The sequence below is a fragment of the Herpailurus yagouaroundi genome, unplaced genomic scaffold (assembly GCF_014898765.1).
Source record: "Herpailurus yagouaroundi ecotype Mexico unplaced genomic scaffold, PumYag 308, whole genome shotgun sequence".
NCBI lineage: Eukaryota > Metazoa > Chordata > Mammalia > Carnivora > Felidae > Herpailurus > Herpailurus yagouaroundi.
The window spans coordinates 2,436,370-2,451,761 of record NW_024412525.1 but is presented as its reverse complement, the minus strand read 5'-3'; the positions used below and the strand labels follow the sequence as shown (position 1 = coordinate 2,451,761).

Below are 15,392 nucleotides of genomic sequence, written 5' to 3'. Positions count from 1 at the left end.
GTCCCTTTTTTTTTTTTTTTAAATTTTTAAAGGCTTTATTTTTTAAAGTAATCTCTGCACCCAATATGGGGCTTGAACTTACAACCCTGAGATCAAGAGTCGCACACTCTTACTGACTGAGCCACTCAGGCGCTCCAGATAGACCTTTTCATTCTGAAAGGGAGAAACAGGAGAGAAGAAAGGAATGATGGGTCCCAAATAAGTCCCAAATCTGATGAGGCAAATTCCATTAGACTTTAAAGCTTGAGAATAATCCTTTCTTCTGGACCCACTGGGGTGGCAACATCACCCCCACAGCCCAGCAGGGTGATGCCTACAGCCAGACTCTTCGCCAGGACCCTATCCCTGTGATGGCTCCGGGTGGCCCCATTGTTTAAAACCTAGCTGGAGGAAGCCATGACCCCCAAGCCCTTGTACTCAGGGCCTCAGTTGGAAATGATAGCCTTAATGATCACTGAATGACCTTCTGGGTCATTCTTCCATTGTCTTGAAGAGTGGCACTTAGCTTCTGTTGAGATGGCTGACTTAGACTAATCTCCTTATCATAAAGTCACCTGGCCACACCCTTAATGTTTTCACTTTTTTGCAATATGGGTAAGCTGAGAATTTTCCAAATCTTAAATTATGCTTCCTTTTTGCTTAACAGTTCCATCCTTAAGTCGTTTTTCTCTTCCTAAATTTTACTATAAGCAGTCAGAAGGAGCCAAGCTGCACCTTCAACGCTTTGCTTAGAGATCGCCTCAGCCAAATAACCAATTTCATTGTTCACAAGTTCTACCTTCCACGAGACATTAGTATCTGAACACATTGAGTCAAGTTCTTTGCCACGTTATAATGAGGATCCCCTTTTGTACAGTTTCCAAAAACACGTTCCTCATTTCTCTTATCAGAATGGCCTTTATCATTTATATTTTTAACCAACATTCTGTTCAAAATTACTTAGTCATTATTCTCCGGCATGACTGAGGCTTTGTCCGGCTGTCCTTATTTCTTTCTGATCCCTCATGAGAATCTCCTTTCAAGGTCCATTCATAGCACTGTAGGTGTTTTCCTAGCTGACATTTCTAAACTCTCTGGCCTTTATCCATTACCCAGTTTCAAAGCCACTTCTTCACTTTTAGGTATTTGTTACAGAAGCACCCCACTTCCCGGTGCCAATTTCTGTTTTAATCAGTTCAGAAAATACCATAAATTGGGTGGCTTATAAAAAACAGAAATTTCTTTCTCACGGTTCTGGAGGCTGGGAAATCCAAGATCAAGGTGCTGGCAGATTCAGTGTCTGTGAAAGCCTACTTCCTGGTTCTTGGCCATCTTTTTGCTGTGTCTTCACATGGCGGAAAGGAGGAGGGAGCGCCCAGGCTTCTTTCATAAGGGCACTAATCCCATCCAGGAAGGCTCGGCCCTCATGACCTAACCACCTCAGACGCTCTACCTCTGAATACCATCACCTTGGAGGTTAGCATTTCAACATAGGAATTTTGCGGGGGACACAAACATTTAGACTATGGCAGGCCCCCACAGGGCTTAACTTTTTGTAAATGAGCTCGTCTGAGGAGTTGCAGCGTCTCATCTGAAGGATGCCTGTCTGATGTTTTGGGGCTGGGCTTCCCTGCCCACACTGCGAATTTACAAAACACCAAGGAGCAGAGGCTTTAACAACAACAGACCTTGTATGCGTAATGTCCAGATGACCAGATCCAACAGTGGCCTTGACACACCCATCTCCTTGACCCTGGGAATAGTACCTAAACATGTATAAGACCAGTCAATGGTGCAGAACAGTGCAACATGCATGTAAAAGGGCTGGAGGAGAATGCCGCCTGGGATTGTGAGCTCCCCAGGTGAGGTCAAGGTCTCCTTCATCTTGATAACTTCTCTAGGTCCAAAGCAGGATATAGCCAACGGGAAGTTCTCAGGGAAGGGTTAGTGCATGGAGGGAGGATGAACGGATGGAATGGTTCTACAAACAGTGGGATCATGGTAGGCTCTGGAAAGGGCCTATAGGAATGGCCAGGATGGGAACTTTTAAGGCCCAAATCTGGAGATAGGTTGCCCTCTGCTGGCTGCTAGGGGTGGGTGCTGGCACCCCAGAACAAAGCCATCTGCCTAGCTAGCCTCTCCTACACTAGCTGTCAAACTGGGGGACAGTCGGTATTCCAGAGCAGGCCCGTGGTGGGGAGGAAGCTGGACGCACCTCCTGGGAGTGAAACCAGAGTAAAGGCAGAGGCCTGTAAGCAGAGGTGGCTGGCGCCGAAGCACCTTCTGGACAGCGTAGGTAGGGGTGGCGCGGGAGAGCTCCGAGAGAAGGAAAGGGTCACCCAGAGGCGACGGTGCCTTGGGAAAAGGAGAGTCCACCAGCAGGGAGTGGGCCCTCTACCCTCGGGCGCAGCGCTGGCGCTGTGCCCGGAGACAGCAGGTGGCGCTGTGGGGTCGGGGCAATAGGCCTGCATTCCGCTTCCGCGTGTCCCACACCCCTTCCCCCTTGGCCCCGGGGACCTTAATTTCTGCCGCGAGAGGGCGCTCGCCGCCAAACCCCAGATAATAGTCTCGGTCGGAGGATTTGCAAGCTACGGGGGCACTGCGGTATATCCAACTGTGGAATTGACCCAAGGGCAGAGGGGGAGCAAGGATATTTGTGCCTACTCAGGTATTTCTTTTCTCGTATCTGTGATCTCTGAGCTATGCGTCCAGGCGCCTTCAGGAGACCGATTTTGGTGGGAACAATGTCCTGGTTGGGGGTGTGGCCCTGATGTGGGCTCTTAGGGTGTGATGGGAAAGAGCTGCCTGTCTCGATGGGAGGCCAGCCCAGCCCCCTGAGGCCTGCCTCCAGGAAGTGCCCTTGCAATCTGTTTGGGTCACCTGAGGGCCTGAGGATGCAGAAAGACCTGAAGGAGCCATGGGACAAGGGTGCAGGGAAGGGGGGGTGTGGTTAGAGCTGCTGGTGGGTTTTGGGAGTAATCCCTGAATCAAGGGCACAGAAATCCTCTAGAAGAGGGCAGAATCCCAGTGAGGCCATGTCTTCCAGAACTAGATCAAGAAAGGGAGGTGGTCAAGATCAAAAGAGAACCCTCAGATCGTCTAGCGGATGATTCTCACTCCTCCGGTTGCTCTCCCCTCCCCTAACCCCCTGGCCATGCTTCCCCCCCTTCCCCACAAACAAGAGAATCATTGGGGGAGGCTTTTAAAATGGATTCCCAGCCCCACCCTAGAGATTCTGATTCAGCTGGCCTGGGTGGGGCCTGAGAATCTGTATTTGGAATCTGTATTTGGTTAACCTCTCAGGTGAGGCCCCTGCCCCACCTGACAGCTGAAGCTGCCTCTGAATAGTTGTCATGATTGGAGAGGACTTCCCAAAGCTGCCTATTTCTGTCCCCCAGAGTCATCTAGAGCAGATCTAACTCCTCTCCGGTGTGACCGTGCTTCAGAGATTTCAAAACAGTGGCCCCACCTGCCTGAGTCTGTGCATCTCCAGGACAAAAATGCTCTGGCCTTTCTGAGGTTCCTGATCGAGGTACAAGGGAGCCCCAGTGAGGCTATCTCAGCAGTTGAGAAAGGAAAACCTGGAGGCACCTGGGTGGCTCAGTTGGTTAGGCGACCAACTTTGGCTCAGGTCATGATCTCACTGTTTGTGAGTTCAAGCCCCACATCGGGCTCTGTGCTGACAGCTCAGAGCCTGGAGCCTGCTTCAGATTCTGTGTCTCTCCCTCTCTCTGCCCTTCCCCTGCTCCCATTCTGTCTGTCTCTCTCTCTCTCAAAAATAAATAAACATTTAAAAAAATTTAAAAAGAAAGAAAAACCCAGCCAGGGGTTGGGGGCTGTCCAGGGGCCAGAGAAGCAGACTGGGGACTTGCCGTAGATCTGGGGGCCAAAGCCGAAGCAACTCCCTCTGAGAAAGACCCTTACCCTACCCGGGGCCTGGCTCCATCCAATCTAGACCGCCTCTTTTGGACACTTTAGAGGTATCATTCATTCATCTCGCTCATTTACTATGTGCCATAGCCTATTTGGAGACCTTAAATGTATTAATTCATTTAATCCTCACAATAAGCCTATGAAGTAGGTGCCATCATTATATCACTTATGAATGATCTAACTGAAGCCAGGAACCAAAGAACAATTGAGGAACTGGGCTCAAGGTCAAATGGCAGAGCAGGATATAGACACAAGCAGCTGGGTCCCATCCCCTGCTCCTCCTTCTTTTAGAAGAAACTGCATGTGCCAGGAGGTACGAGATGTGGTGTTAGAACAGAGTTAGGACCATAGCAATAGCTCACATGTACCGACCACGTACTATGTGCTGGCAGTGGTCTTAATGTTGTCTTAGTTGATTCCTACGTCAGCACTATGAAGTAGTTATATAATCCCTTTATCATAGAAGAGGAAACTGAGATTCAGTGAATTTTTAAGCGACTTGCACAAAATCACTGGCAAGCGCTGGAGCCAAGATTGGAACCAGCTGTGTCACTTTGAGCCTCCCTCCTCCCCTCTGGGTGTCAGCCTCTCTGTGAAATGAAGATGTTGGCCTGAATTAATTCTAGTGAAGTGCCTCCAGGCTTTAAGGTGCACGCGAATCTCCTGAGGATCTTGTTCAAATGCAGATTATAATTCAGTAGTTTGGGGTGGGGCCTGAGATTCTGTCACAAGCTCCCAGGGGAAGGTAGTGTTGCTGCTGATCCCGGGACCACACTTGAGCTGCCAGGTTCTAGGGGACCCACCCAGCTCTGATGTTCCAAGTTTATGGGCCTAGGAAGACTCGCCCCAAAGGCCATGGAAATTCAGGAAGTAGATTACGATAAATAAAGCCCTTCGTGGGCATTTTTCATGCCCAGACAAGCCCTTGGTGACTTTTCTGAAGCATCTGCCCTGAACCTTTTACAGTTCCACTCTGTTGACCTCAACCTGATTCCTCCAGAGGGTTCAAGGGCTTGGTGCTGGGCCGGGGCGGGGTGTTGATTCTCTCTAATCAAGGAGTGAAGGGAAGTCCCTGGACACCTTGCCTCATGGCCCTGCCTCCTGAGGACACCAACGGGTCCATGGTGGCCACACTGCTCTTTACAGACACTCCCCATCTTCTGGGCACATGATAGGGTTACACTTATCCTCTTCTGAAGTTAGATGTAGCCGTGTGGCTTGCTCTGGCCCCTAACTTAAGGTGAGAAGTAATTTGTGTCACCCGTGGGCAGAACTCTTTAGGACTCACTGTGGATGCCATTCTTTCCCTTTGCCCTGTCACAGAAAGTTATCATTTTTTCCATCTCTTGTATTTATTATGTGCCGTAGCTTATTTGAAGACCTTACATGTATTAATTCACTTAATCCTTACAGTAACCCTGAGACATAGGTGCTATCATTACGCCCATTTACAAATGATCAAATGTATCAAGATAGAGCCTCTGTCGATCTGGATCTGTGAGTGCCACAGTGAGCAGAGCCTCCCCTGAATTGGGGGAGGCTTTTATTGATTTAATTTTGTCTTCTTCTTATTATTATTAATGCTTATTTATTTTTGAGACAGAGAGAGAGAGCGTGAGCACGAGTTGGGGAGGGGCAGAGAGAAAGGGAGACACAGAATCCGAAGCAGTCTCCAGGCTCTGAGCTGTCAGCACAGAGTCTGACGTGGGGCTCGAACCCATGAACAACAAGATCATGATCTGAGCTGAAGTTGGACACTCAACCGACTAAGCCACCCAGGCACCCCTATTTTTTTAATTAAAAAAAGTTTTTTTAATGTTTATCTTAGAGAGAGAGACAGAGCATGAGTGGGGGAGGAGCAGGGAGAAAGGGAGACCCAGAATCTAAAGCAGGCTCCAGGCTCCAAGCTGTCAGCACAGAGCCCGATGTGGGACTCGAACTCAGGAACCGTGAGATCGTGACCTGAGCTGAAGTTGGAAGCTGAACTGACTGAGCCACCCAGGAATCCCTAGGGGGAAGCTTTTAAAATAGATTCCCAGCCCCATCCTAGAGATTCTGATTCAGCCGGACTGGGTGGGGCCTGAGAATCTGTGTTTGGAATCTGTACTGGGGATTTGGGGGGAATTTGTTAGTGACCCATAGCCTAGCCCATCCTGACTGATATGCATACTCCTATCAGCTATGACATGGGGATAACACCTTCGGTAGACTGTATCCAGTACTGGGGGTCCGTATGTCTACAAAGTCAAGGTTGTGGCCTGTCGAAGAACTAATGCTTACCTCTTCCGTAGGAGGGAAATCCTCTTCCTGAAGGTGGGAGGGGCTTCCCTAAGGATGTGAGCTCCACCTCCCCCTGTTTTACCAGTCCCCATTAATAAGAGAAGTGTGATCCACTGATTCACCATTGTGTCCCTAGTGCCTAGCCCTGAGTGTGGCTTGTAAAACACTGAATTCACATCTGATAGGACTTACTGTGATGTTCCTTTCCATGAATCTCCCAGTAGATTATGTTCAAGAACGTACCAGGAACTTCCCTCCCTTCCCTCAGCCCCTCTACACCCTTCTACCCTGAGCCATGGGTTAACTTCTTGACCCCAGTCCCAGGCTGGACACCTCACTGCCTTCTCTGCCTGATCTTGATAATGGCACTACATAGGAACTTCTCAATGATCCAAGTAATACTCATGAAAATTCATAATCACTCACTATGAAACATTTGAAAATCAAGGGCAAGCAGGAAAAAAAAAAAAAAAAAAGCCAGTGTCTATAATCCCCTCTCACAGAAGGAACTATTGTTGACCCTGTGATGTTACCTTTCCCTCCATCCTTTTCTCTTCTATGAGTTCCCCCAACCCCCCACATCCGTGGCATAATGTTAGTGAGATCCCATGAATGGTTGCTCTTTAGGAGGAGAGAGAAGAGCCACCCACAAATGCAGAAAATGTCAGGGCTGGCAGGGGACTTAGGAATTGTCCAACCAACCTCTGCCATTACTGATGACGACACCGTTTTAAAATAACCTGGGTGCAAATGTGCGTGAAGTCAAGACAAATGTCTAGCACAACCTCTGCCAAGCTCAGTGACCGTTGTCTATGGGGTTGGGGGCACAGGAAGGGCGATGAAAAGATACCGTGCATATTTTGAATTTTTTTTTGCTACAAAAATGCATTCAAATATTAATTGCACTTGAAGCACATTATTCTTGTTAAAAGAACAGGAAGCGAAAGCCATGAAAGAGAAAGCAATTGATGTGTACAGTTTTGCCCAGCTCTTGCTGGCAGGTCCCGACCACTATATCCCTGGGCATCAGCCAGTCTTCTGCTGTCCTTGCTCTTCAGCCCATTGTTCCCAAGGACAAGTGTCACTCCAGGGCAGCCCCTTCCCTCCGACAACACGGGCACCCAGATGCCGGAACGACGTGGGAAAAGGGAAGATTCTGCAGGCCCCAACCTGAAGCCCAGGCCCACAAGTCCAATCTCTGCCAGACCCAAGATGGGATCAAATGCCTTCAAGTCCAGACTCGGCCCCATCCGAGAGGGGGTTACTGGCCGCTCTCAAGACGAAAGGGATCCCTGGTGAATCAGGAAAGTTATTGGGCTGGAAAGTGGTTAAAGGGCTGAGCGTGGGAGGGGATTTCCACCGAGAGAGCCAGGCCCAGGAGCAAGCCTGGGCGGGTCGGCTGCAGGGTTGCTACCCACTTGATGTCTGTTGCAATGGTGCCCATAAAACCCAAATCGTTAGACTCGAAGCCTTGATCAGTTTTTTCTTCTGTTTCCCTTTAGAGAAACGGAGATCCGAGGAAACCCCAACGCTCTAGAACAAAGGACTCTACATGAAAGGGGTGCAGGCAGGTCAGGATAAGTCTGGGGGAGAGGTCAGTTGGGGGAGGTGGGTCTCCCAGGGAGAGGAGGGCGGGGAGGGACCTGCGGACTGGAGGGTGTGTGCAGAAACCAGAGGGAGGAGGGGAGGGAGGAGCAAGGCTGTGGGCAAACCCAATTTCCTGTGTCATCTAAGTGATCAGGAGCTGCCTGACCAGCTGCATCTGAGAATGTGGAGGTTGAGAGGAAGTAGCAATGCTCTTTTTGTCTTACCTAAAGGGAAGACAACCAGTATAGATGTTCCATAGTTAGTGGCATGTACACTAACCAGGCTTTCTTGCAAATCTGACACAAGCTAGACAAGATGCGCAAGGAAACTGAGATGGACTTGTCCAAGGTGTCACAGAGCTGGGGCTATCACACAGGTGCCCTGACTCCTGACTGAGTGCTCCTTCCTCTGCACGTGACATCCCCACACTTTCATATGCATCGGAATCATGCGGAAGGCTCATTAAAACACAGATTGCTGGGCCCCAAACCTAGAATTTCTGGTAGGTCTGGAGTCGAGCCTAGAATCTATATTTCTAGCAAGTTCACAGGTGATGCTGATGCTGCTACCGCACTTTGAGAACCACTGCTCTAGACCCTGGATGTTCAAAGGAACTAGCAGCATCAATGTTACATAGAAGCTTCTAGAAATGCAAAATCGCAGATCCCATCCTGGACCTACTGAATCAGAATCCGCATTTGTAACAGCCCCAGGTGATCTGTTTGCACATTAGAGTCTGAGAAGTACTTGTCTACACTGCACCACCTCTTCCTTACTAGGGGTCACACCCAGGCAGCCTAGATGAGCCTTCCATTTCCAGTGACTAGGGGACAATGAGGCAGGTGCCTAGGGGCCTGTGGGGACACCTGCCTGTTTCTGTGTTTTCCAGGGTAGGGAAAGGGCAAGGGAAGTGCAGATATAGGAGAGGCTGAGCCCCACGGCTCAGCCCCCCGGCTGCTCTGCTGTGGTGTACATGGCCCACTCCAGAAGGCCCCGCTGACCCTGGAGAAATCTTGTGGCCAGTGACTACCATTTACATCTCCAAACTGGCCCTTGCTTTCAAGCCAGCCCTGTGGTTTTGTTTTATTTTTAAAATATGTGCAATACACGTGTGCGTGTGACATCCAAACCATATACAAGCACAGCTTTGGAGATATTGTGGGCTGGGCTCCAGACCACTGCAATAAAGCATATGTTGCAATAAAGCGAATCAAATGAATTTTTTGATGTCCCGGTGCACATAAAAGTTGTGTTTAGGGGCGCCTGGGTGGCTCAGATGGCTGGGCGTCCGACTTCGGCTCAGGTCATGACCTCACGGTTCGTGGGTTCGAGCCCCGCGTCGGGCTCTGTACTGACAGCTCAGGGCCTGGAGGCTGCTTCGGATTCTGTGTCTCCCTCTCTCTCTCCCCCCCTCCCCCTTATGTCTGTCTGTCTGTCTGTCTGTCTCTCTCTCTCAAAAGTAAATAAACATTAAAACAATTTTTTAAATGTTGTGTTTACACTGTACTATATGTAGTCCATTAAGCGTGCAACAGCATTATGTCCAAAAAGATGCTGTACAGACACCTCAATTCAAAAACATTTTAATGCTAAAACATACTATCATCTGAGCTTTCATTGAGCTGTAATCACTGATCACAGATCGGCATAACAAATACAATAATGACGGAAAAGTTTGAACTATCGCGAGAATTACCAAAAGGTGACACAGAGACACAAAGTGAGGAAATGCTGTCAGGAAAATGGTGCAAATAGATTTGCTCGATGCAGGTTGCTACCAACCTTCAACTGGTAAAAAGCACAATATCTGTGAAGTGCAATAAAACAGAGAATGCCTGTAGGAACATGCTTATAAAGTAACAAGCGTATTCATGCTGTTGATCCACATCCTGGAGATTCCATAGGCAACATATTGGTGTGAATCCTTCCAGATAAAACCTGTACCACAGAGAGACACAAACTTTTTGTTCATTTGGGATCGTATTCTACACCTTCTGACGCTCACTGTACTGAAATGTTTTCCCTGCAAAACAACATATTTTAGATATCTCTCTCTGTTAAGAGCTATAGATCTGTTTCATTATTGTTAACTGCTCCACTGTGTATGAACATCTGTGTATTGTGCATTTAACTGGATTTTTAAGAGAAGCAAAACATTGGGGTGCCTGGGTGGCTCAGTCGGTTAAGCATCTGACTCCTGATCTCAGTTCAGGTCTTGGTTGGAGGGTCATGAGTTCAAGCCCTGCTGGGCATGAAGCCTGCTTTTAAAAAAAAGAGAGAGATTGGGGCACCTGGGTGGCTCAGTCGGTTGAACGTCTGACTTTGGCTCAGGTCATGATCTCGCGGTCTGTGAGTTCGAGCCCCAGCTCGGAGCCTGGGGCCTGCTTCAGATTCTGTGTCTCCTTCTCTCTCTGCCCCTCCCCCGCTCACACTCTGTCTCTCTGTCAAAAATAAATAAACATTAAAAGAAAGAGAGAGAGAGAAGCAAAACATGTATATAGTAAGAAAATAATAAATAAATAAAATCAAGCTGTACAGAATGATGACCAATGAAAAAGTAAAAGTCTATCTTCTCTCCTTGTCTTTTCCCAGAGGAACTACGGTTAACCATTTATTTTTGTTTGTTTGTTTTTAATTTTTTTTTAATGTTTATTTATTTTTGAGACAGAGAGAGACAGAGCATGAACAGGGGAGGGGCAGAGAGAGAGGGAGACACAGAATCTGAAACAGGCTCCAGGCTCTGAGCTGTCAGCACAGAGCCCGACGCGGGGCTTGAACTCCCGGACCGTGAGATCATGACCTGAGCCGAAGTCGGACGCTCAGCCGACTGAGCCACCCAGGCGCCCCTATTTTTGTTTGTTTAAATAACAGACTTGATTTTTAGACCAGGTTTACATTTACAGAAAAGTTGATCAGATATACTGAATTCCTACGTATCTCTCCTTGCCCCCATAGTTTCCCCTGTTATTGACATCTTGCATCAGTGTGGTACATTTATTATAGCAAAGGAACTAATGTTAATATATTTACTACAACTAAAGTTCATAGTTTACATTAAGTTTACTCTTGGTGTTACACAGTTTTATGGGCTTAGACAAACGCATAATGTCGTGTATCCACCATTACAATGTCATATAGAACAGTCTCTCCCTAAACATTCCCTATGACCATCTAGTGGTTATCATAATTCTTTTTTGAATGTTTATTTATTTATTTTGAGAGAGAGGAGAGGGGCAGAGAGAGAGGAGAGAGAGAATTCCAGGCTGGCTCCTCCCTGTGAGCACAGAGCCCGACAAAGGGCTTGATCTCATGAACCCGTGGAGACCATGTCTTGAGCAGAAATCAAGAGTTGGACGCTCAACCGACTGAGCCATCCAGGCACCCCTTACCATAATTCTTTTAAATAATGTACTTAGACCTCTCTCTGTTAGTTCATTAACACTAGATAGCAGTTATTGACTCCTTGTAATGAAAGAAAAGGAAACTACTACAGTCTCCTTTCTCCAGCTCCCAATTTTTGTCAGTTCCATTACCATTTCGTTCACTCATTCAACAATTATTTACTGAGGTCCTACTGTGTACTGGGCAACATTCTAGGTGCTAGAGCCACAAGGAATGAAGAAAACAGGATAAAATTCCCTGCTAGCACAGAACTTACATTCTAGTAGAGGGGATAGATAACAAATAAGAAAAACATTAAGAATGTTAGATGGTGGTATGTGCTATAGAGAGAAAACCAGCAGGAGAGGGGCTTCACTCAGAGATGAAAGGCTCTGGTAGATTGCAGGAAAAGGAGTGACATGATCTTACTTCCGTTTTACAAGTTTTACGGTGTTTTTTTTTAACTTTGTTTTTTAAGTCCCTTTTTTAAAAGTTTATTTATTTTGAGAGACAGAGAGAGAGAGAGAGAGAGAGAGGGAGAGAGAGAGCAGGGGAGGGGCAGGGGAGAGAGAGAGAGGAGAGCGAATGCCAAGCAGGCTCCGCACTGTCAGCGCAGAACCGGATGCTGGGCTCGAAATTCCAAACCGTGAGATCATGACCTGAGCTGAAACCGAGAGTCGGACACTTAACTGACGGAGCCACCCAGGCGCCCCAATTTTTATAGTGTTAATAGAAATTCTGTTTTGTAAGTAGAATGATCTTTGATGCTTTTTCTATAGATTGAGTGAAACAATTGATGACCACTAAACAGAATTTATAAGATTAAGTAAATATTGTAGAAAACAAGAAGCTATGTTACTTTTTTATGTCCCTCTGGGTCCCATTCTGGCCTCTGTCCCACCTTATTCCCATCTGCCATTCCATCCTGTCCTGGGTCGCCACCAAGTGGATCCAGGGCTCCCTCCTCCCCACCAGGGATGGCTCAGACCTAGCTGGAGCATTTCTAGCACACTATTCCCTGGGGCCATTTTGTAGTCTAGCCCGTTCCAGCTGGACTCAGACTGCCTGACAGTGCAGATCAGCTTTCCTTTGGGCTGGGCAGAGGGCGGAGCCAGCTTTGGGCTGCAACCAGGGACATGCTGTCCAGCAGTCCCGTGTAGGGTAAACAAGCCCATAAGAATTGAGTGAGCATCTCCGGGGCCCAGCACTGCCCCCAACTGAGTGCCCCAGGAAGGCTAAGTTAGAGGTCCAATTCCCAGGGGCAGCATAGGGATACTCTGGCAGGAGGGGAGCACCAACATGAGCCTCCCCAGCCCAGCCCTGCTCCCCTGGCTCTAGAATGCTTATTGATCCTCCTGATGCACCAAGTTGGGTTACTTGGGCCCAAGCATCTCTCAAATGGGGCTACCAGGCAGAATGCCAATTCTGGGGAAGGATTTAGAGTGAGTCACCTCCTCTCTTCCCAAGAGGTCATGAGATCGGAGGATAGGACTCCCAGTAAGACCTACACAGGACACGGAGGAGAGGTGGCGTCGGGAACTGGTTGTTTACTTGGTAAAGACCTTTCCAGCAATAGAGTATGCCATACTGAATTTCCGCCTCTGGCTTCCTCTTTACCCACTCACTCTTGCTATCCAATGTTCCTGTCTTTTTTGCCTTTTCTCCTGTGTCCAAACACTTGGTACCACTCCACCCAGCACACCAAAGAGGAAAGTGTGGGTGGCTGGGTCATTTAAAAAAGGACCCCGGGTACTCAGATGATTATACAGAGGCAGGGTGGTGTCATCACAAGATCCTGGGTCCTCTTAGTTACCATGTGTTATCTTCCCAGCTTTGTCATCTACAGAGCTGGGTGACCTACTGTAGGTTGCCTGACCTCTCTGAGCTCACTTTTCTCATCAGGAAAATGAGCACAATAATAATAACAATACCAATTTATCAAGAGAATAAAAAACACGAGGAGCCCCTATAAACTTTAAAAGCACGTACCTTTGTGAATTAACCTGAAACTGGAGAGTGAATCAGTGAGTTCCAGGCTCAGGGTAGGGAGAGGAGGAAGCGATAGAGACAAAACGGAGCGAGGAGCAGGTTAGCAGCCTGGTCTAGAGCCTTGTTTCCTCCAAGATAGAGCTTTGGATCATGGTGGGACTATGCCAGATTGGTGGACTCGGGAGATTCTTATGGAGCAGGTGTGTGTGTGGGGGGGGGGGGGTGTGGGCTGGCGAGAGAAGCCATGTGAGGGCATGGCTGGCAGACAGACTGAGACTTTGGGGGTCCCTAAGACAGGACTGTGGGTACTTTCGAGCTTTCTCTGTTGCTGCCCTCTGTGTCTCAAGGGACACTTATCTTGGCTGCTTCTCTTTCCTCGTGATGCTAGCCACTTCCTCTCCCCGGGGCGGGGACGGGGTGGGGGTACTCTGCAGGTTAGGGAGTTAGCTGTCCTGGGGTGTGGGTGCTCCTGCAGCACATGGGGCTGTAGAGCTGTGGTGGGACACTGACAGCTGCCTTCTTCCACCTCCTGACTTGGGGCACCCCTCCCCTCTCCACTGGACCCTCTTTGTGCCCATCAAGCTCCACATCAATGGGCAGGAGGATGGAAACAGGGTGTGGGTACAAAGAGGTCTTATTACTGTCATTACTACATATTATTATTCCCATAATACTCTATTATTAACATGTCAATGAATAGGCCCTTATGAAACTGTGGGCCTGGAGGAGCTGACCAAGACCAGGCAGAATTAGGACCTAGAGGCCCATCTTCCTGTGCCTGGCCTACTCTCCGGTCCTCATCTTCCTCTGAAGGCAATAGAAGTGGGGGGAGGGGGGGGAATAACATTTTACTGGGACTCAGAGTTGCCAGGCCCGGATTTGGGGCTTTCACAAATGTTATCTAACTTATTCATCAGAGCTTCATGAACTAAGAATGAATAAATCTTTCCATTTGACAAATGAGGAAATTTTAGGAGGCTAATGGAGCTGCCCAAGGTGGGCGGGGACATAGCAGTCAAGGAGGAAGGGTTGAGGTCTGAACCCAACACTGCAGGGCTTTCAACTCAGCGCAAAGCCCTTAAGGCCGAAAAGGGAGGGAAGCCTTCTCCCTCCCCATCCCCCTTCAGCGAGGAATCCTGGGGAAGCTCGTTCTCTTAGGATGGCGGAGAGAGGCTGCTGGAATCCGCAGAGGGTCTGCAATAAACAGGCTAGCAGCTAATTCCAGGCATGGTCGGTCCACCTGGGCTGAGCGACGGGTGTCTCCAAGTGTGTGCCACGAAGAACACTGCAGGAAGTGACCTCTCCAGATCACGATGGGGTCCCCTCTCCGCTACCACAGAGAGGCTGAGCGACCTCAGGTTTTCTCTCTGCTCAGTTCGCCCTGTCTTTTCTCTACCCTTCTCCCCGAGCTGGAGATGTGGGTAAGAGTAGGAGGGGTGGGTCGCCCACGCAGAGACAGCTGGGCAGCAGAAGGGGAGGGAACCCAACAGAGGCTTGATCCCTAGCCCCCACCCCAAGATCGTCTTCGTGCCAAAGGAGAGCTGGCCAAACTAGGAGAAGGGGCTCAGGCTGGGGGGCCAGGGCTCCCGCGGCCTGGGAAACGTCCAGCAGATGTCTGACGCCCACTATGCAAGTCCCAACGGGTGCACTGCGCGACCACAGAGCTACCCCCTCTCACCAGCAGCGACCCTCTCAAGTAGGAGCCGCTCCCTACCCCCGCCCCTCCACGATCCCCCGCGTCCGAGGCCTGGAGGAGTTGTGGTTCCAAGAAGCGGCACACGGCAGGCCACGAGGTTACGGCTGCTGAGTAAGCAGCCCCCCTGTCGGTACCAGCCGTCCCCGCCCGGCGCCCAGCGCCTCCAGTGAGTGCCCGAGCCCCCGCCGCGGCCCCGCCCCCCGGAGCCCTGCCCCGCCGGGTGCGCGGCGCGGAGGGGGAGGGAGGGCCCGCCGGGGCAGGAATGCGCGGCGGGCGGCGCAGGAGGCGAGTGGAGGAACATGTAAGGGCACATCCCTCGAGCTGCCGCCCAGCGCGCAGGCAGAGCCCAGCGGAGCGAGCGGGCGAGCGTGGTGCCAGTGCGCAGCCGGGCTCTCGGACCGGGAAGCCACCGGGGCACCGGGCAGTGGCCGGGCGGGGCAGCTCGCGCGGGGCGGCGGAGGGGCCGGAGCGGGGCTGCGGGCGCCGAGCGGACGGCGGTGGCCCGAGGACTGCGCGGCGGGCGCACCGGACGGCCGGGGGAGCAGGT

The 15,392-nt window shown here is 49.8% G+C and overlaps 1 protein-coding gene and 2 long non-coding RNA genes across 3 annotated transcripts in view; 2 read left to right on the top strand and 1 right to left on the bottom strand.

Annotated features, from left to right (window-relative positions):
- Positions 1-2,360: 2,360 nt before the first annotated feature.
- LOC121021646 (uncharacterized) lies at positions 2,361-8,998 on the top strand. The gene is made up of 3 exons (XR_005786624.1): positions 2,361-2,647; positions 7,251-7,763; positions 8,669-8,998. It is a non-coding gene; the product is annotated as an uncharacterized LOC121021646 (long non-coding RNA).
- Positions 8,999-9,346: 348 nt separating this feature from the next.
- Positions 9,347-10,117, bottom strand: LOC121021680 (uncharacterized). Its single transcript, XR_005786650.1, has 2 exons — positions 10,071-10,117; positions 9,347-9,717 (listed from the first exon to the last, which is right to left on the bottom strand). It is a non-coding gene; the product is annotated as an uncharacterized LOC121021680 (long non-coding RNA).
- Positions 10,118-14,204: 4,087 nt separating this feature from the next.
- PHLDA3 (pleckstrin homology like domain family A member 3) overlaps positions 14,205-15,392 on the top strand; it is a 5,200-nt gene continuing 4,012 nt past the window's right edge. The window contains exon 1 of the mRNA XM_040462343.1: positions 14,205-15,386. Coding sequence (XP_040318277.1) covers positions 15,108-15,386 — 279 coding nt within the window. The 5' untranslated portion in view covers positions 14,205-15,107. The remainder of the gene's footprint in view (positions 15,387-15,392) is intronic.